The 18054-nt window shown below is 43.3% G+C and overlaps 1 protein-coding gene and 1 pseudogene across 1 annotated transcript; one reads left to right on the top strand and one right to left on the bottom strand.

Annotated features, from left to right (window-relative positions):
* Nucleotides 1-4698: 4698 nt before the first annotated feature.
* LOC125524616 (pEARLI1-like lipid transfer protein 2) lies at nucleotides 4699-5366 on the top strand. The gene has a single exon (XM_048689658.1). The coding sequence runs from the start codon at nucleotides 4794-4796 to the stop codon at nucleotides 5175-5177; it is 384 nt and encodes a 127-aa protein (XP_048545615.1). The 5' UTR covers nucleotides 4699-4793; the 3' UTR covers nucleotides 5178-5366.
* Nucleotides 5367-7833: 2467 nt separating this feature from the next.
* Nucleotides 7834-8958, bottom strand: LOC125519167 (annotated as a pseudogene).
* Between the last annotated feature and the right edge of the window lie 9096 nt (nucleotides 8959-18054).

The following is an 18054-nucleotide window of genomic DNA, read 5'->3' as shown; positions in this document are numbered from 1 at the left end:
GATCATCTTATAATGCTACCGTCAATCAAAGCAAGATAAGATGCATAAAAGATAAACATCACATGCAATCAATATAAGTAATATGATATGGCCATCATCATCTTGTGCTTGCGATCTCCATCTCCGAAGCGCCGTTATGATCACCATCGTCACCGGCGCGACACCTTGATATCCATCATAGCATCGTTTTCGTCTCGCCAAACTTATGCTTCTACGACTATCGCTACCGCTTAGTGATAAAGTAAAGCATTACAGGGCGATTGCATTGCATACAATAAAGCGACAACCATATGGCTCCTGCCAGTTGCCGATAACTCGGTTACAAAACATGATCATCTCATACAATAAAATTTAGCATCATGTCTTGACCATATCACATCACAACATGCCCTGCAAAAACAAGTTAGACGTCCTCTACTTTGTTGTTGCAAGTTTTACGTGGCTGCTACGGGCTTAAGCAAGAACCAAACTCACCTACGCATCAAAACCACAACGATAGTTTGTCAAGTTGGTGCTATTTTAACCTTCGCAAGGACCGGGCGTAGCCACACTTGGTTCAACTAAAGTTTGGAGAAACTGTCACCCGCTAGCCACCTTTGTGCAAAGCACGTCAGGCGAACCGGTCTCGCGTAAGCGTACGCGTAATGTCGGTCCGGGCCGCTTCGTCCAACAATACCGCCGAACTAAAGTATAACATGCTGGTAAGCAGTATGACTTATATAGCCCACAACTCATTTGTGTTCTACTCGTGCATATAACATCAACACATAAAACCTAGGCTCGGATGCCACTGTTGGGGAACGTAGTAATTTCAAAAATTTCCTACGCACACGCAAGATCATGGTGATGCATAGCAACGAGAGGGGAGAGTGTGATCTACGTACCCTTGTAGATCGACAACAGAAGCGTTAGTTGATGTAGTCGTACGTCTTCCACGGTCCGACCGATCCAAGCACCGTTACTCCGGCACCTCCGAGTTCTTGGCACACGTTCAGCTCGATGACGATCCCCGGGCTCCGATCCAGCAAAGCGTCGGGGAGGAGTTCCGTCAGCACGACGGCGTGGTGACGATCTTGATGTTCTACCGTCGCAGGGCTTCGCCTAAGCACCGCTACAATATGACCGAGGTGGAATATGGTGGAGGGGGCACCGCACACGGCTAAGGAACGATCACGAAGATCAACTTGTGTTCATGGGGTGCCCCTTGCCTCAGTATATAAAGGATGGAGGAGGAGGAGGCCGGCCAAGGCAATTGGTGCGGCCAGGATGTGGAGTCCTACTAGGACTCCAAGTCCTAGTAGGAGTCCACCAAGAGGGGAGGAAGGGAGAAGGAAGTAGAGGAGAAGGAAAGGTGGCCGGCCCCCTTTTCCCTAGTCCAATTCGGACTAGAGGGGAGGGGGGCGCAGCAGCCCCTTGGCCCTTTCTCCTCTTCCCACTAAAGCCCATCAAGGCCCATTGCTTCTCCCGTAACTACCCGGTACTCCGAAAAATACCCGAATCACTCGGAACCTTTCCGATGTCCGAATATAGTCGTCCAATATATCGATCTTTACGTCTCGACCATTTCGAGACTCCTCATCATGTCCCCGATCTCATCCGGGACTGAACTCCTTCGGTACATCAAAACACATAAACTCATAATATAACTGTCATCGCTTTTAAGCGTGCGGACCCTACGGGTTCGAGAACTATGTAGACATGACTGAGACACGTCTCCGGTCAATAACCAATAGCGGAACCTGGATGCTCATATTGGCTCCTACATATTCTACGAAGATCTTTATCGGTCAGACCGCATAACAACATACGTTGTTCCCTTTGTCATCGGTATGTTACTTGCCCGAGATTCGATCGTCGGTATCTCAATACCTAGTTCACCGAGATTTGATCGTCGGTATCTCAATACCTAGTTCAATCTCATTACCGGCAAGTCTCTTTACCCATCCCGTAATACATCATCCCGCAGCTACTTATTAATTGTAATGCTTGCAAGGCTTATGTGATGTGCATTACCGAGAGGGCTCAAAGATACCTCTCCGACAATCGGAGTGACAAATCCTAATCTCGAAATACGCCAACCCAACAAGTACCTTCGGAGACACCTGTAGAGCACCTTTATAATCACCCAGTTACGTAGTGACGTTTGGTAGCACACAAAGTGTTCCTCCGGTAAACGGGAGTTGCATAATCTCATAGTCATAGGAACATGTATAAGTCATGAAGAAAGCAATAGCAACAAACTAAACGATCAAGTGCTAAGCTAACGAAATGGGTCAAGTCAATCACATCATTCTCCTAATGATGTGATCCCGTTAATCAAATGACAACTCATGTCTATGGTTAGGAAACTTAACCATCTTCGATCAATGAGCTAGTCAAGTAGATGCATACTAGTGACACTATGTTTGTCTATATATTCACACATGTATTATGTTTCCGGTTAATACAATTCTAGCATGAATAATAAATATTTGTCATGATATAAGGAAATAAATAATAACTTTATTATTGCCTCTAGGGCATATTTCCTTCAGTAGGTTATGGTTTTTCTAGAACGAAGGCCCAAGAAGAGCCCGGCTTTGAATTAACAAAGCCATCGACAGGCCAGGATTGCAAGAACACCAACTTACAAGGAAAATTAAGAAGAGAAACAAGCGACTGGTACAAGGAGCAAAGCAAAACAGACTCAAAGGCAGCAGTGATAGCAAGCACGCCATGCTGCCGCCATCACCCTACAGGACGACCTACACCAACCGGACAAGCTACGGACTTGAGAGGGTGCACCACCGCGCAAGCATCGTGATTGTAGCCCAACTCGAAGACAGAACTGTCACTCCTCTGGAACTGCCGCTGCAAAGGGCCCCTGCCCTCTCATCCTGGCTCGAAGGATGCCGCACCGGCAGGCGGCAGCTCGGTTCACCCTAGAACCCAGAGAAAGACGTCCAAGCTGCGCATGAAGAAGGAACTAGGAGCAGACTTGCTAGCTCAGAGCACACCATTCCGAGCACCGTCGTCGTCCGCGGTTAAGCCACACCGAAGGGCTAGAGCTGTCGGCCACCGTCGCAACAACAAGGGTAACAGCGATGAGCCACCGAAGAAAAGGCAGTGAAGCGCCGAGCCAAGCCGCCACCCGCCACCATCACACCCACAACCCGACTCTCTCGCCTCCCCTGCAATCCCGGACTGCGCCTCCAAGAAGGAACACATCACGGATGTGCCGTCGCCTCCCGAATCAGGGGACGTAGGTTTTCACCTAGCAGGGAAATGGAAGGAGGGGGAGAAGGATCCTCACCACAGCCTCCAGGGAGGGGTACGGCACCCAGGGCGTCGCCTGCGGCATGGCTGCGCCGGCCAGGGGTTTCCCCTGGATCCAACCCCACTCGACGAGATCCGCGCTAGTGGCGCCCGGGAAGAACGGTCTAAGCCACCAGGACCCGGATCCGGCGATGGAAGGAGCAGATCGAGGCGGAGAGGATGAGATGCATCTGGCGGCGGCAACCGCGCAGGGGAGGCCGCACACCAGCGACCGTGGACCGACGCCTCCTCGTCCCCCGCGAGACCGAGGGAGGCGCCTCACCAGCTCCGGCCGGAATGGCCCGTCGCCCGGGCCACCCCGCGCTCTCCGCCCGGGGCCGTCGCCCCGGATGCCGAGGCCCTCCAGGCTATGTGGAGCCGCCAGATCCCCTGCCGCCACCTTCATCGGTGTCGAGCGCGCGCCGGCGCACACCTCTGGCGGCGGCGGAGGGGAAGGGGAGGGGGGAGGAGGGGTGTGGCGGCGGCAGTTAGGGTTTCCCCCGAGTCGCCTCGAAGGAGACGACGCTGTGGCGGGGGGAGGGGATTTTCCTTCAAGATGAGGTTACGGTTTTTGGGTAGCAGTCTAGAATATAAGGACACAATACTATATGATTTTCTCGTTGAAAAGGAGAATAAGCCCGGCCTTAGCACTGTGCGATGCACATAATCATACAGAATTATTTATATCAAAAATCCAGCAGTCGAACAAAACTGACATGAAAAAAAATACAAGGCCGCATACCCCGCGATAATAATTCCAACAGACAACCACTGACCCTATGATAAAAGATAAACTCAAAATGAAAAATACATACCTCCTAGGCCGCGCCTTTAAGAAGAAATCATCGCACGTGCCGATGATGACGAGTCCAGCCCAAAGTTAATCTCGGGATTCGCATCCCAAAACCAAGCTTCGATCCATCACCTTTACTAAGAACACGAGGAAAGATGACATGTAAATTTGCCATAAACATAGTAATTTAATTTGATGTCAGCCACAAAAAGGTGTGTGGGAGTTTGATGCAAATTGGATGATTTTTTTTTCGGGTAAATTTGGATGGACCTGCTTGCGCTGCTTGTCATCTGATTTTGACATCGGCCGGCTGATGGTTCACGGGTGCTTGTATGTTTGCTCTGGGAAGTTGTTTTGCTGCAACTAGTAAGCTGGAGCTCCTCGGATGGCCGGCCGATTACAAGAATTTATACACGCAATTTGCGCAATCCATCAGCATATCCTTTGTCTTTCTGGTTGGGTCGTATAACATGTCCCTTCTGTGTGCAAATCATTGATCTATTGCCCTGAGCTAGCTAGCTTCCAGGAACAGGCAAATCGATCAGTATCTGATCGATGACCATACTGCCCCGGCCACACAGTTTCGATCCCCTATAAATACTCTCCAGATCACTCATATACTCACACAGTCACGAAGCTAAAGCAAAACTTGAACTAGCACAGCTACATCACCAGGCCCACTCACGAACTAGAGCGAGCAAGAGCAATGGCTGCATCCAGGCCGAGCAGCATGGCCGTAGCAATGGTGGCGGTCGTGGCCGTGCTCCTATGCGCGGGCGTGCGGCCGGCGGAGGTGTGCAACGGCCACCCGTGCCCGTCGCCGGCGGGCAATTGCCCCGTGAACGCGGTGAAGCTGGCGGTGTGCGCGGACGTGCTGGACGGGCTGATCCACGTGGTGCTGGGGCAGTCGCGGCCCAAGCAGCCGTGCTGCTCCCTCATCTCCGGCCTGGTCGACCTGGACGCCGCCGCCTGCGTCTGCCTCGCCATCAACGCCAACGTCCTCGGCATCAACCTCGACGTCGACGTCGACCTCACGCTGCTGCTCAACTACTGCGGATGCAAGGTGCCCAAGGGCTTCCACTGCGCTTGATTGGATCAGCCATCGTGCATGCATGCGTGTGCATGTGCATGTACTACGTGTCAGGTCGTGTGTTTTTGTTATCAACATCAGTACCGGTCGTACGTAAAACGTATCTGCGTGTAGAGCGTGTGCGCTGGTTGTAAAAGCGACATTTTCCTCCAATAAAAAAGCACTTTTATCCTGAATAATGGTTCGTGAGGCGTAGACAAGCGCATCCGCCTACCCCATGGTTTCTCTGCCTCTAGCCGACACCGTCGCTGGTCCCTTGTCTCCGATGGCCTTAGGGTCACGGCGGTGCGGTGGATCCGGCGCTTGTCGGCCAGAGGGGTCTATTTTTAGATGTTCCTTTGAGTTTTTTTAGGGTTTATGTCCTATTCAGAAAAACGAGACGGCGGTAGCTCCTTGATGATGCAATAAGATTCTTCCCGTTTAACCCTGTCTCGATGATGCGTCTAGCATCATTGGTGGACGTGTGGAGATGTGTCTTCGACAGATCAGTACTTGGTGGATTTGTTCGGATCTGATCGTATTTCGTTTACGTTTCTATGTCCTCAAGTTGGAGCCTTCCGATCTAAGCTACTCTTCAATGGTTGTGGTTGATCTTCTGGTGCGTTGGTCCTATGTAGTCTTAACACGATGACTTTTTGACTATCTACTACAACAAGCTTTGTCCGGTTTCGATGAGGAAGAGACGATGACGGCGGCACGTTTTCGGCTCGCTTCAGTGTTCGTAATTGTCGGTAGGTGGTTTACAGATCGGGATGCAATTTTTATTATCTTTGGTGTTCATTATACTGGTGATTGAAATGAATAGGTTGAAAATTGTGTCGAAATAAAATCAATGTATCTATGAAGTCTATCTCTATCAAATTATCTCTACTTTGACAAAACTTATTAGGAAAAATATCAACATTCACAATGCCAAACCAATATTTTAAGATTCACTATGAAATGTAGTCATAGTATATATATTTGATATTACATATATTGATATTTTTTAATAAATTTGATCAGACTTTATAATGTTAGACTTGACACAAATCTAAAACATAGAGTAAAAAGGACCGGAGGGAGTACGTTCACGGTCTGTTTATTCGCAATCGAGGTAATAACACCTGTGGTGCCTAAACTTGTCATTGACGTTCACTTTGATGCCTAAACTTGAAAAATACACCGAACTGGTTTTATAACTTGGCGGTATGGTTCAAATACGGTTCAAATCATGTCCAGATACATATGTATTGTTGACTAGACATGCCAGCGTAGCACGGGGCACACTTACAGTGCTGAGACAGGCTAACATGGAAAGAGTGCGTCTAAATGATCATCGGGTCCCACCTATCAGTACACAACTGAAATAAATAAAAATGGAGCTTGGTTGGGTTTTGTTGAACAAGAGACCTGGGAGCTACGAAGGGCCTGCGCAAACCACTTCGCCAGGGAAAGTTAGTTGACTATTAGGCATCGCTAATCTGTATCTAGCTAATTAGACTTGCAGCCAATTTTCCACATGCTAGTTATTTTTCGTTTTTCTGGAGAAAAAAATCAACCTATAGTAACAATATTAAATAAATAGTTAATAACCCCTAAAATGTTAATGAAATTTAAAATATTCAAAAAAATAAAATAATACAAAATAATTAATAAAATGGTTTCATAATATTTGTAAGGATTCATGAAATATAATAAAACAATTTAGCAATTTTTAAAAGTTATACATATTCGAAATGCTAATCTCATTTTCAGAATATTCATGTTTAAAAAAATTTATCACATGGTCCTTTTTTAAAACTATTAGTTATTTTCCCTTTTGTATGTGACCCTTCAAGATGTGAGTTTCTTTTTCGTTTTTTGTAATTCTAAAACTCATGTGAATTGTTGTATTAGTAATAAAAAAAGCTAGAATCTTCTTGTCTTAGAAATAATATGTTAATGTGATTTTATAAAATATTTACGTATTATTAAAAATTCATGTAATTAAAATGTTTTTAAGTAGACAAATGTATGTATAGTTTGAAAATTGTAATTTAAATTTAAGAATGTATAAAATCCTAGGGGAACACTAGGCCATTGTTTATTTATCACACATTTTTTTAAATTTATTTTTATTTGAAAATATATCTTTTGAAAAATACATATACTTTATTAAAACACATGAACACTTTTTACAATTAGAAATACATTTCCTAAAAGAACAATCACTTCATATACTATCTAAATATTTTATAATTTCTACAATAAGAAAAACATCTAACATGTGGAAAATGGGTGCACTATCTGCAGCCCATTTAACTCCAGCGATTGTGTCATATATATTATAAAACCTATATAAAATGTTGCAGTGTGTGAAAGACAGTAAACGTACATGGGGCAATTGGTTGGCACATGTTCTCTGTGGCGCACAGGTCACCTGTTTGAAACTCAGCCAAGCAACTTTTTTGTTTATTTCAGTTGTGCACTGACAGGTGGGACCTGATGGTTATTGAGACGCATCGGACACTGCAAGTGGGCCCCGTGCCATGCTGCCATATCTAGTTAGCAATACATACATATCTAGACGTGATTTGAACCGTATTTGAACCATACTGCCAAGTTATAGAACCAGTTCGATGTATTTTTCAAGTTCAAGTACCAAAGTGAACATCGATGGCAAGTTTAGGCACCACTACTGTTGTAGCTCGAGCTCCTGACAGTAGCCCCAGAGCGTCTCCGCGGACCGGCGGAGCGTCATTTCCTCGTCTCCGGTGAGCTCCAGCTCCGCGGCAACTCCGAGCACGCCGCGGCGCCCGAGCCTGGCCGGGAGGCTAAGGAAGACCTCGTGGACGTCGCTGGGGACGAACCCCTTGGCGAGCACCGACACCGAGTGCACGCGCCGCTGGTCGCGGAGGAGCGACCTGGCGAGGCCGGCCACCGAGTAACCAATGGCCCAGGACGTGTACCCCTTGAGGCCGATCACCTCGCGCGCGCCGCCCACCACCGCCCGCCGGATCCCCTCCAGGGCCTCCGCGTCGAACGACGAGTGAGTCTTCTGGAGGTAGCTCAGCACCGGCATGCCGCCGACGCGGACGCTCGACCACAGCGCCAGCGCGCCGTCTCCGTGCTCGCCGACCATGTACGCTTGCACGTCCTGCGCGCCCACGCCAAGGTGCTCGGCCAGGAGGCACCGCAGCCTGGCGGAGTCGAGGTCCGTGCCGGAGCCGATCACGCGGCTCGACGGGAACCCCGACAGCTTCCACGCCGCGTACGCCAGCACGTCCACGGGGTTCGACACCACCACCAGCAGCGACTCCGGCGACCCCTTCGCCACGGCCGGCACGACCTCCCTCAGCAGCGCCACGTTCCTCCTCAGCTGGCCCATCCGCGAGGCCGCCGGCGTCTCCCTGGACACCGTGATGATGGCCAGGTCGGAGGCTCGGAGCCCCTGGTGAGCGCGAGGACGTCGGTGCCTGCGGCGATGCGGACGCGCGGGAGGAACGCCGCGGCGTGCTGCAGGTCCAGCATCTCGCCGCGGACCCTGTCGGCCTCGGCGTCCACGAGCGCGATCTCGTCGGCGAGGCCCTGCGTGAGGATGGTCTGCGCGATGGCCATGCCCACGTTGCCGGCGCCGATGACGGAGACCTTGGTGAGTCGCTCAGTCCGCCGCAGCGGGGTCAGTTCCCCGTCGCGGCCGCACGATGGAACCTGGCGGTAGAAGCCGGCGCCGGTGTCGGCGTCGAAGCCGAGCTCGGACAGCGAGGACGCCTCCTTCTTCATCAGGCTCATGGTGTCAAAACGATCGGGTTGTGTTGATATTGTGCTTGCTCGATCAGTTAGGTTTGGAACTTTGGATGTGCTTTCTCAGTTGGTTTTTGAACTTTGGATGCATGGTACGTAGCTGAGGGCTCTCCTACTTATACTACCACAGTAGTTGGCTAAAAGTAGGTTCCTTCCTACTCCGTATATCTCTATAGATCATAACCTCATAAGTGTATCTGTTTGTCAACGTCTTTTTTTTTTTGTCTTTCTGGAAAGCGAACCAAAGAAAGAAATCGAAGTCTATGTTGACGGAAATAAAGAATGCGACTTTACAATACCAGAGAAGTTCCTGCCGGTTTTGGTCCACTGTTCATTCGTTGGACAAAGAGAGTATGAGAAAATTGGAGATCTGCTTATCCATGCAACTAGTTTTGGCTTTCAAGCGAAGGAAAGTCGACGCAAACTGAAGTGATAGTGGGTCGACTTTTGCTGACCACAGGAAAATAGGTGAATTCATGAGTCAATTCTTGGGGCCTGCTTTCTGTTTCTCTTGTTTCATTTGTTTGTTTGGCAGTTGACAACTTTTTTAAAAAGTATTCCCACCGTTCACAAATATAAGATGTGTCGGATATTGCAATATGGACTATATACGGACTGAAATGAATGAATAAACACACTAAAACATCTCTATATACATTTGATTAAGAAAGAAGTTAGAACATCTTATATTTGTGACCGGAGGGAGCAACATTTTTAGGAAACCTTAACAACTGGACAAAGCTAACGGCATTCATACTACGGGTTTCTCAAAAAGAAAAAACAAGGGCATTCACAACATTTTTCTTTTCTGGAGAGCAACCAATCCGTGTATAGGCGGATCCTATTTGACGCCCGCAAGCATCAAACTGAAGCGAGCGAGCGCTACGATATGGCCTGGCCCACTTTGACCGAGCAACAGGTTTGGGAAGGTTCCCTGAACTGTATTTTTCCAGTTTTCTTTTTCCTTTACCAGGTTTTCTGAATTTCTTCATGTTTTTACTTTCATTTTTATTTTATTTTTTCGTTTTTTCTGCTTATTTCTTCTTCTTTTTATTTTTCCTGTTTTTTCATAAATTAAAAAACAAAACTTCATAATTTCAATTTTGTCTAAATATTTAGAATTAAACATTTTTTTCAAGTCCCATAAACTGTTCACGTTTTTAAAATTTCGTTCAGGTTTTCAAAACAAGTTCACCATATTGAAAAAGACATGTCCACTGCATATAAAAAATGTTCATAAGGTATAGAAAAAATTGTTCAATGTGCATTTCAAAAACATTTACCATATATTTAAAAAATGTTCAGCGTGTATTTGAATAATGTTTGCCGTATACTAAGAAAATGTGCAGTGTGTATTTTAAATGCCTTTTTCAAAATTGTTCATAGTTCAAAAAAATGTTCAGAGCTCAAAATGAGTTCACAATTTCAGAAAATGTTCAAAAAAATTGAAAAAAAATTGTTCATGTTCAAAAAATTTAATTTTGAAAGAAAATAACGATTAGAAACATTATTCGCATTTGAAAATAAATATTTCACAATTTTTGAAGAAATGGTCAACAAAATTTGAAATTTTTTAATCTGTCACTGCATTTAGTTCTTAAATGTTCATGGCCTATTAGCCGCTTACACCCAACAGCTCAAGTGGTAAGGAACACTTGAGGCTGCGAGTTCGATTTTAGTAGCCGCACAAGACAGCTCGGTATGGCGCCACCGAATGGGCTGGCCCATTAGGGTCACACCCTATGCGAAAGCGCTGGTCTTTGATGCTCACGAGCGTTGGCTAGGGGTTGTCCCCACTATGTGTGAGAAAATGATGATATTTCATAATGGCCCAGCGGATTTACACATTAGGCTCAATTATTTCTATACCATATCCATCTTTCTGACAAGCCCACAAAGCTCCTAAGCCAAATGAAAAAAAGAACTCGGAGAAACTTGTAGATGAAACGCATCCAAACAACTAGGAAAAAGAAAACAAATATTCCGAAAATGACATGATTTCGATAAAATTCACAAATATTTCTGTATTATCTGTAAGTTTAGTCGAATTCGCTAGTTTTTTTTCATAATAATGTGATCTTTGCCCTTTTTCTTACAAATAACATGATTTCTTGGTAGAGGAAATATTTGTCAACCTCATAATAAGGATTAGGTTTAGGAACAACTATTTATCATTTATCCTAGATTTAGGAGGTCTAGACTTGCTTGAGAGCTAACTGGCTGCAGATGTGGCTGTCGATAATGCATGAATGAATACAGGGGTAAAATTACTGATAATCAGAAGGGAAAAGAGAGGAATATGGGCATAATGTTTGCCTTCACGAGGAGGCGATTTGATGAGATGTACCCTTTGTGAATTCTCTGGATAACCTCGTCTGGAGCGCGATATGCAAGACACGTCAACAAAATCTTTTGAGGACCTGAAACCCCACAAATCCAAGAGGGACCCTGTTCGGGAATTCGGTGGCTATGGGCTTCCCTAGGTCGACACGATCACCCTAAGGCCTCGAGTTTGCTGCCATCGAACATGGAAAACAACGACGGATGAGGAAGGAGAGAATGAGGATAAATTAGGAGAAAAGATAGAAGATAAAAGTGACAAACCGGTTTGACAATTGTGTGTTATTCAACCGACTATCACCTCTCATCTGTATATGAGGCGATTGGACTTCCTGTACAAGAAAATAAATATGATTTTCATCCAAATATCCAAACCAACCATAATTCGGAAAAGTGGGTCCAGAACTTTGCACGGGTCAAAAGACAGAAAAGTTGCATCAGCCGAGATGTTGTATAACGCCTCGGATTGAAATGATTCAAAAGCAAAAAAATGACAAGACAAAGAACTTCCATATTTAACACTTTTCCATTTAAATCAATCTTGAAGCCAATTCTGTAGTGCATTAAAAATGTATTTCCAAGATGGATCTATCTTGTCAAACTTTCTAGGTTGCAAATAACCTCGGATGAAACTGATTCCAATAGCAAATTTCTTTATTTCCACAAGACAAACAACTTTCATATTGAAAGTTTTACAATCTAAGGTCGTCTTGATGTTGAAAAATGCCTCATGATGTTAACACAAAAATTTGGGACAAAACGGGCTGAAGCGGGTTCATTCGGGGCAATACAACAACCACTCTGAGGATGGGATCAATTATACTGGCCTAACAGCTGCGTGTTTTCGGGCCCAACTCCTATTTGGCACCCTCAACGCCGGTTATAGCCTTTTTGCATCTAAACACACTGCTTTATTATTTAAGAATGTTCATAGGGATATAATTCAAAACTGGAGGGTTTATAAGCCACAAATGACGCCCTAAATCAAGACAAAAAGTGTGTTTAGCAAGGCTATGTGCCTCGTGATTACTACTACGACCTTTGAAGATTAAGGTGCATTGCTGAAAAAGTGCAGAAGTGTCTCTTATCTCCTTCACAATACTTGCACACATGCCTCCAATGCCTTGATTGATGTCGTTAACCACCCCTTTGCAGTCAGAAGCAACAAGAACTGGCGCACACACCCCTTCAATCTTGGGCTTGGCCCATTTACTTTATTTTCCTTTTTCTTAACCTTACAAACAAGGTGCGCGAGAGATTCGAACAGTAGACCTCACGGTTCAGCACCACCCGCAGCGACCAACAACTGGGAAACCATACGTAATGTATGTACTTACTTTTTTTTTTCTTTCTTGCTTGCTTGTTGTGCGTCAAATGCGCCTAAACTATCTGGTTTTTTTGTTTTTCTTTTGTTTCACCTTTTTCTTTGTTTTTAGGCAATTTTGTATATTTATTTTCATTTTATTATCCTTTTTAAATTTTGCAAATCTTTTAAAAATCATGAACTTTTCTTAAATTTGTAAAAATTTCAAATTCATAAATATTTTTCTTAAATTCATGAACTTTTTTCAAATCCGTGATTTTTTTCTGAATTCATGAACTTTATTTTCAAATGCATGAATATTTTTTAATCCAAGAACTCTTTACAAATTTTATGATACTTTTCGAAATCCATGAACTTTTCACGATTTCAGGAACTTTTTTCTTCAAAATTGATGGACCTTCTTCAAATTCACAATTTTTTTTCTAAATCTATGAACTTTTTTCATTTTTCATCAACTTTTAACAAATGTCATGAACTTTAAAAAAAATGAACTTCTTGAAATCCATTGACTCGTTTTAAATCTTGTGAAATTTTCTCACAAACCTTTTTCCAAATTTGTGATCTTTTTTTTGAACTTTTCCCATATTTTACAAACTTCTTCAAATTCATATCTTTTACCCAAATTCACAAACTTTTCTCAAATCGGTGATTTTTTTTATAAAGCCATAAAGGTTCCTTGATTTAACAATTTTTTCAGTAGTATTAAAAAACTGGTCGGTTTTTTCCCTACTGAACTAACAACACAAAAAATGGAGAAAAAAACTAGCGGGACAAGCAAGTAGGGGCTTGTCGGTTATACAGGGCTCGGTTAGACTAAGCTGTTTTTTCTCAGCTACGCTGCACGATTTTCTCAGCACATGGATGGAATGAGACACATGATAAAGAGCCTAGAATGATCTTTCCGGATCTTTTGAAGGTTAACAATAAAAACTCTGTTGTATCGATGCACTGTTATCAAACGACACTGAACACAAAAATGGTGCATCAAGGCGTGAATAAGGAAGAAGTCACCTTTGTTGGTTTTCTTACACACAACAGAGTCAGGTCAAGTTTTTGTACCCGAGCTCAAATGAGTTCGGGTGAACAGTAAAGTCGAACAATATTTAAATGTTCGAACAAATCTGATTTTTTATGGAAAACTTTGACAAATGTTTTAAGAGCTTGCAAAGTTTCATCATGAAATCACGTGTGGAAGTCGTGGCTAAAAAATCAATACTCTGGAAATTCTACTTTCAAAAGCATTTTGGAGCACTAATTTTGTTTCTTTGCCACAACTTCTACAAATATGATTTCGTGATGAAATTTTGCAAGCTCTTAGAACATTTGTCAAAGTTTTTTGTTATGAAAAACAGATTTTTTTTTTAAATATATATGTTGAAAAGCAAGGGGATAAATTGACCAAAATTAGGAGCAATTCATAATCCTATTTTGTATACTATAAGAACAATGCACTGAAAACTTGGAAAGGGGAGATGTCGCATACAATCTTGGATGGAGATCACTCAAATATTGGAATTGTTCTTTTCTACGAAGCAAACAACTTTCATGTTGTGCATTTTTTATTTGAGGTCATCTTAATTGCATTTTTTGTCATGCCAAAATCTGATATCAACACATGCCTTCTGTTTTTTCGGTAAAGCTAGCATGGAAAAATATAACTTGCACCGAATCTCTACTCCTAATATCTTGGTTGGTAGAATAGCCTTCACGGTTTTTTTCGTCTAGTCAATTTTTGTCCAGTTTATTTCCGTCTCACCTCCCACCACCCCTCCCACGTCAATTTTTTCTTCTTCGCACTTAAAACCGAATCGCGTCTGATACTCCTTCCATTTATTCGTACTTGCTTTGGCAGGTGTTGATTCAATTCAATCATATAAATATTTGGTAATTAAGAATTCAGAGATAATACCATACACTCCCTCCGTTTCTTTATATAAGGTGTATTTTTTGATAAAATTTCATAATGCACGGTGCATTTTTTTTCTAAATCCTCATAATTCCCTTTTTATCCCTCCAGAAAGAGGAAAGTATATCTCTCTCCTAATTTCCCGTATCTCTCCTTGTATCAAAAAAGGAAACTATCTCTCTCTCTCTCTCGATTGCATGTATCTCTTACTTTCCTGGACTCATTGATTTACTTGTCACTAACAAACAAATTTACCAAGGGTAATTTTGTCCTAACACCTCTATGATTATGTGCCTTGGTCACGGCACCAAAAATAATACACCTTGCATAAAGGAATGGAGGGAGTACATGAGATCACCTTCCAAACAGATCACCTCCCTCTCCAATTTATTTCTCCCACCGATCCCCTTCCACTCCTAACTAGTAAGCATGCACGTGCAACACACGTCTCAAACGTAAAACAGGTGAATTCACATAATATAAAAAAAACGTTTTTAAAAATATAAATCAAATGGATACACAATGTTTGATGTCGCTCAAATTGTATTTTCAAAAGCGAGTGGTTATGTTGCTGCATAGAGTAATAGCAGGAAAATATTCTCATTTAAATAAAATCAGCAATTATTTATTAATGCAGTAATATAGGCATGTAGTATAGTCTTCTCTTCGAGTGTAGCCAGGAAAAAAAGTATAAACTGCCTTACGGTGCAATCATATTGTTCAAGATGCTTAATTCTCGAACCTTATTTTATTCTACTAATCTGCATAGCAAAATATATATTTGTACTAATTTGGATCAAATTATATATATTTTTTGGTTGTGTGGACTGCCAAAATTATATAGCTACCTACTATGGATAATAGGAAATAGAAGATGATATGTGACTACAACGACTTCTATATGAAATAAAGATGATTTACAAGAACTAATTGAAATGTAAAAGGGCTAAAAGAAATCCAATAATTACCATGATAGAAAATATTTATCTGGTTTTGTATGTGTTTATGCGTTGGCAACCATACTAACTTACAATGATGTAAGACGCTTTGTACGTATAGAAACTGAAATGAGTTATGAAGAAAAATAAAGATAGAAGGAAAAGTATTCTAGAGTATTTGTCAAGCTTAACCTTATCAAGCTTTCAGGTCAGCTTCTAAATTACAAAAAAATGATGAATCCTCGAATAAGAAAGAGCCAACAATTTGGAACATGCTACAAAACTGGTGAAGATAGAAAGCATTCATCCTCTTTTTCCTTGTCGTAAGGAGTAGCTTCAGCATACATTTGTAACAGTGTAATACCTGATCCGGAAAAAGTTGTTCATTATTATTATTGGAGGAAAGAGGTGCGCAGACAAAGAAAGAGAGGCGGTGCAAATAAGGCCTTAAACAACATGTCTTCAAGTTTGATGACTGCAGATATGTTGGATCATTCGAAACTGCACAAGTATATAAGAATAAATATATATGCCAAAATAGCAAAAGGTATTTGGTTTCTCTGTCATGAAACAAAATAAATTCGACTGAGTACAATTTATATGATTTCTCTATACCAATATACGGCAGTTGTATTAGGACAGATCATTTGAAGGATCTATTTATTGGAACTCAGCCGGATTAGTTTCTTCATTGGATCCTTCTGTATGGTAAAATTCTCTTTATTGGAACGCAGTAGAGATTGTATAACTTTACAGAACAGCGAGACATATTCTCTAACAACAGTTACGGAGTCATGTGACCCGTTTTAGATGTATAGAATCATGTAACTGAAATAGTAGTACATCTTCAATATCTTGCCTCCTACTGAATCTTACATAATTTACTGGATTTCTATGCAATTATGTTAAAGTGACGCGTGTAAAGTTTTCTCTAAGAATGAATCATATATTCTGATTTCCAACCTATCCCTGGAGATAGTGCCTAGGCAGGTGCAACCCACCTTAATTCCAGGTAAAGCAACGTCATACGTAAAACACACACTGATCAAATAGCACAAATAAGGCAATTCTAATCAAGGGGATGGCGTTACCTCTTGATATGGTCCAGTTTAATGCATATGGTGGTACAAAATAAAGCCCAAGGAAGCCGACATGAACATGAAACGCCCGTACATACCCGCCAGTGGTCGTCACTCCTGGCGGGATCTAGACTGGCCCCACAGATCAATACTAGTCTTTTCTGCGCACTTTGTCCTCACTCGTGCGCACCCGGGAGCAACTTCCCGGTCGGTCACCCATCCTGACACTACTCCAAGCTGAGCACGCTTAACTTTGGAGTTTTGTCCGAATTGGCTCCCGGAAAAGAAGGAATTCCTTATTGATATGAGTAGTCTATCATCCCTAATAAGCCAGGCTATCACATACACCCCCACTCAGAGGAAACGACGTCCTCGTCGGGCCACAGGAACGTTCCCTCTTGGCACAAACGTCTATGCTTCCAGTCCGGTACATGTGACATGCCGGGTGCCACGACGGGTCACAAACGTCATGAACAACATGACCACGCACCTGTCCGCAACCATCCGTGTAACCGCGAGGGTCGGCTCTGATACCAACTTGTAACACCCTCGATGCGACTATAACTCCCACGTGTCGAGGCATGACTTAGAGGCATAATCGCATTGAAGGAATATGTCGCAAGTTAGGCAATCTTCACAACATCCCATGTAATATGATAATAAAAGGGGAGATAATATAGTTGGCTTACACTCACCACGTCAAACAAGTAAATAAATAACATTACATCATCCAAACACTCATGGCCCGACTATGGCACCAAAATAAAAGAGAACCTAACTTGCGACATATGCCTTCAATGCGATTATGCCTCTAAGTCGTGCCTCGACACGTGGGAGTTATAGTCGCATCGAGGGTGTTACAGAACATGATAAGTAATTATGGGAAATAGACTCTGCATCTTGACTTCTTCAGTATCCCTCTTGATTCTACTTTGTAAGACAAGATTGTTGCATTTTTATGTACGTGCCATATATAATTACACATTTTCAGTACAGCAATCGGCAACCTAAGATAATCCCAAATCTATAATTCTAGATTGCTTGAAGCCCCACGATTCTTATAATATGTAATGCACGTGCACCCACTGAACAGACACTTTGTCGGCGTGGGTGCTGCGAGCGGAGCTGAAGTCAACGCGGATGCCGATGGTTGCCGGAGAGCATGCCCTGGACGTGTATGGAGTCGTGGCAGTAGCGGCAGAAGAGCGGCTTGCCTCCAGGCAGAAGACGATGACGGCGATAGCACGTGTGTTCCCGGAGGAAGACGAAGCTCCTCGCACTTCCCCCATCGTGGCTAGCGTGCATGATGGCGGCAGGCGGCTCGCGATTAGCTTCCTAATAGGATGGTTGCGTCCGAGATAAGTTTTTTAATAGGATGGATTTGTCCGAGATTAGTTTCCTAATAGGATGAATGCACTCTGATTTAGTTTCCTAGAATAGGATGCACACGTGATTATTAGTTTCCTAATTGCTCAGGCATGGAGTTTCATATTTTCCTCCACGGTGGAGTACGGTTAGTCAATGT

The sequence above is a fragment of the Triticum urartu genome, chromosome 7 (genome assembly GCF_003073215.2).
Source record: "Triticum urartu cultivar G1812 chromosome 7, Tu2.1, whole genome shotgun sequence".
Classification (NCBI taxonomy): Eukaryota; Viridiplantae; Streptophyta; class Magnoliopsida; order Poales; family Poaceae; genus Triticum; species Triticum urartu.
The sequence above is the reverse complement of the archived record's forward strand: the minus strand, read 5'-3'. Positions and strand labels throughout refer to the sequence as shown.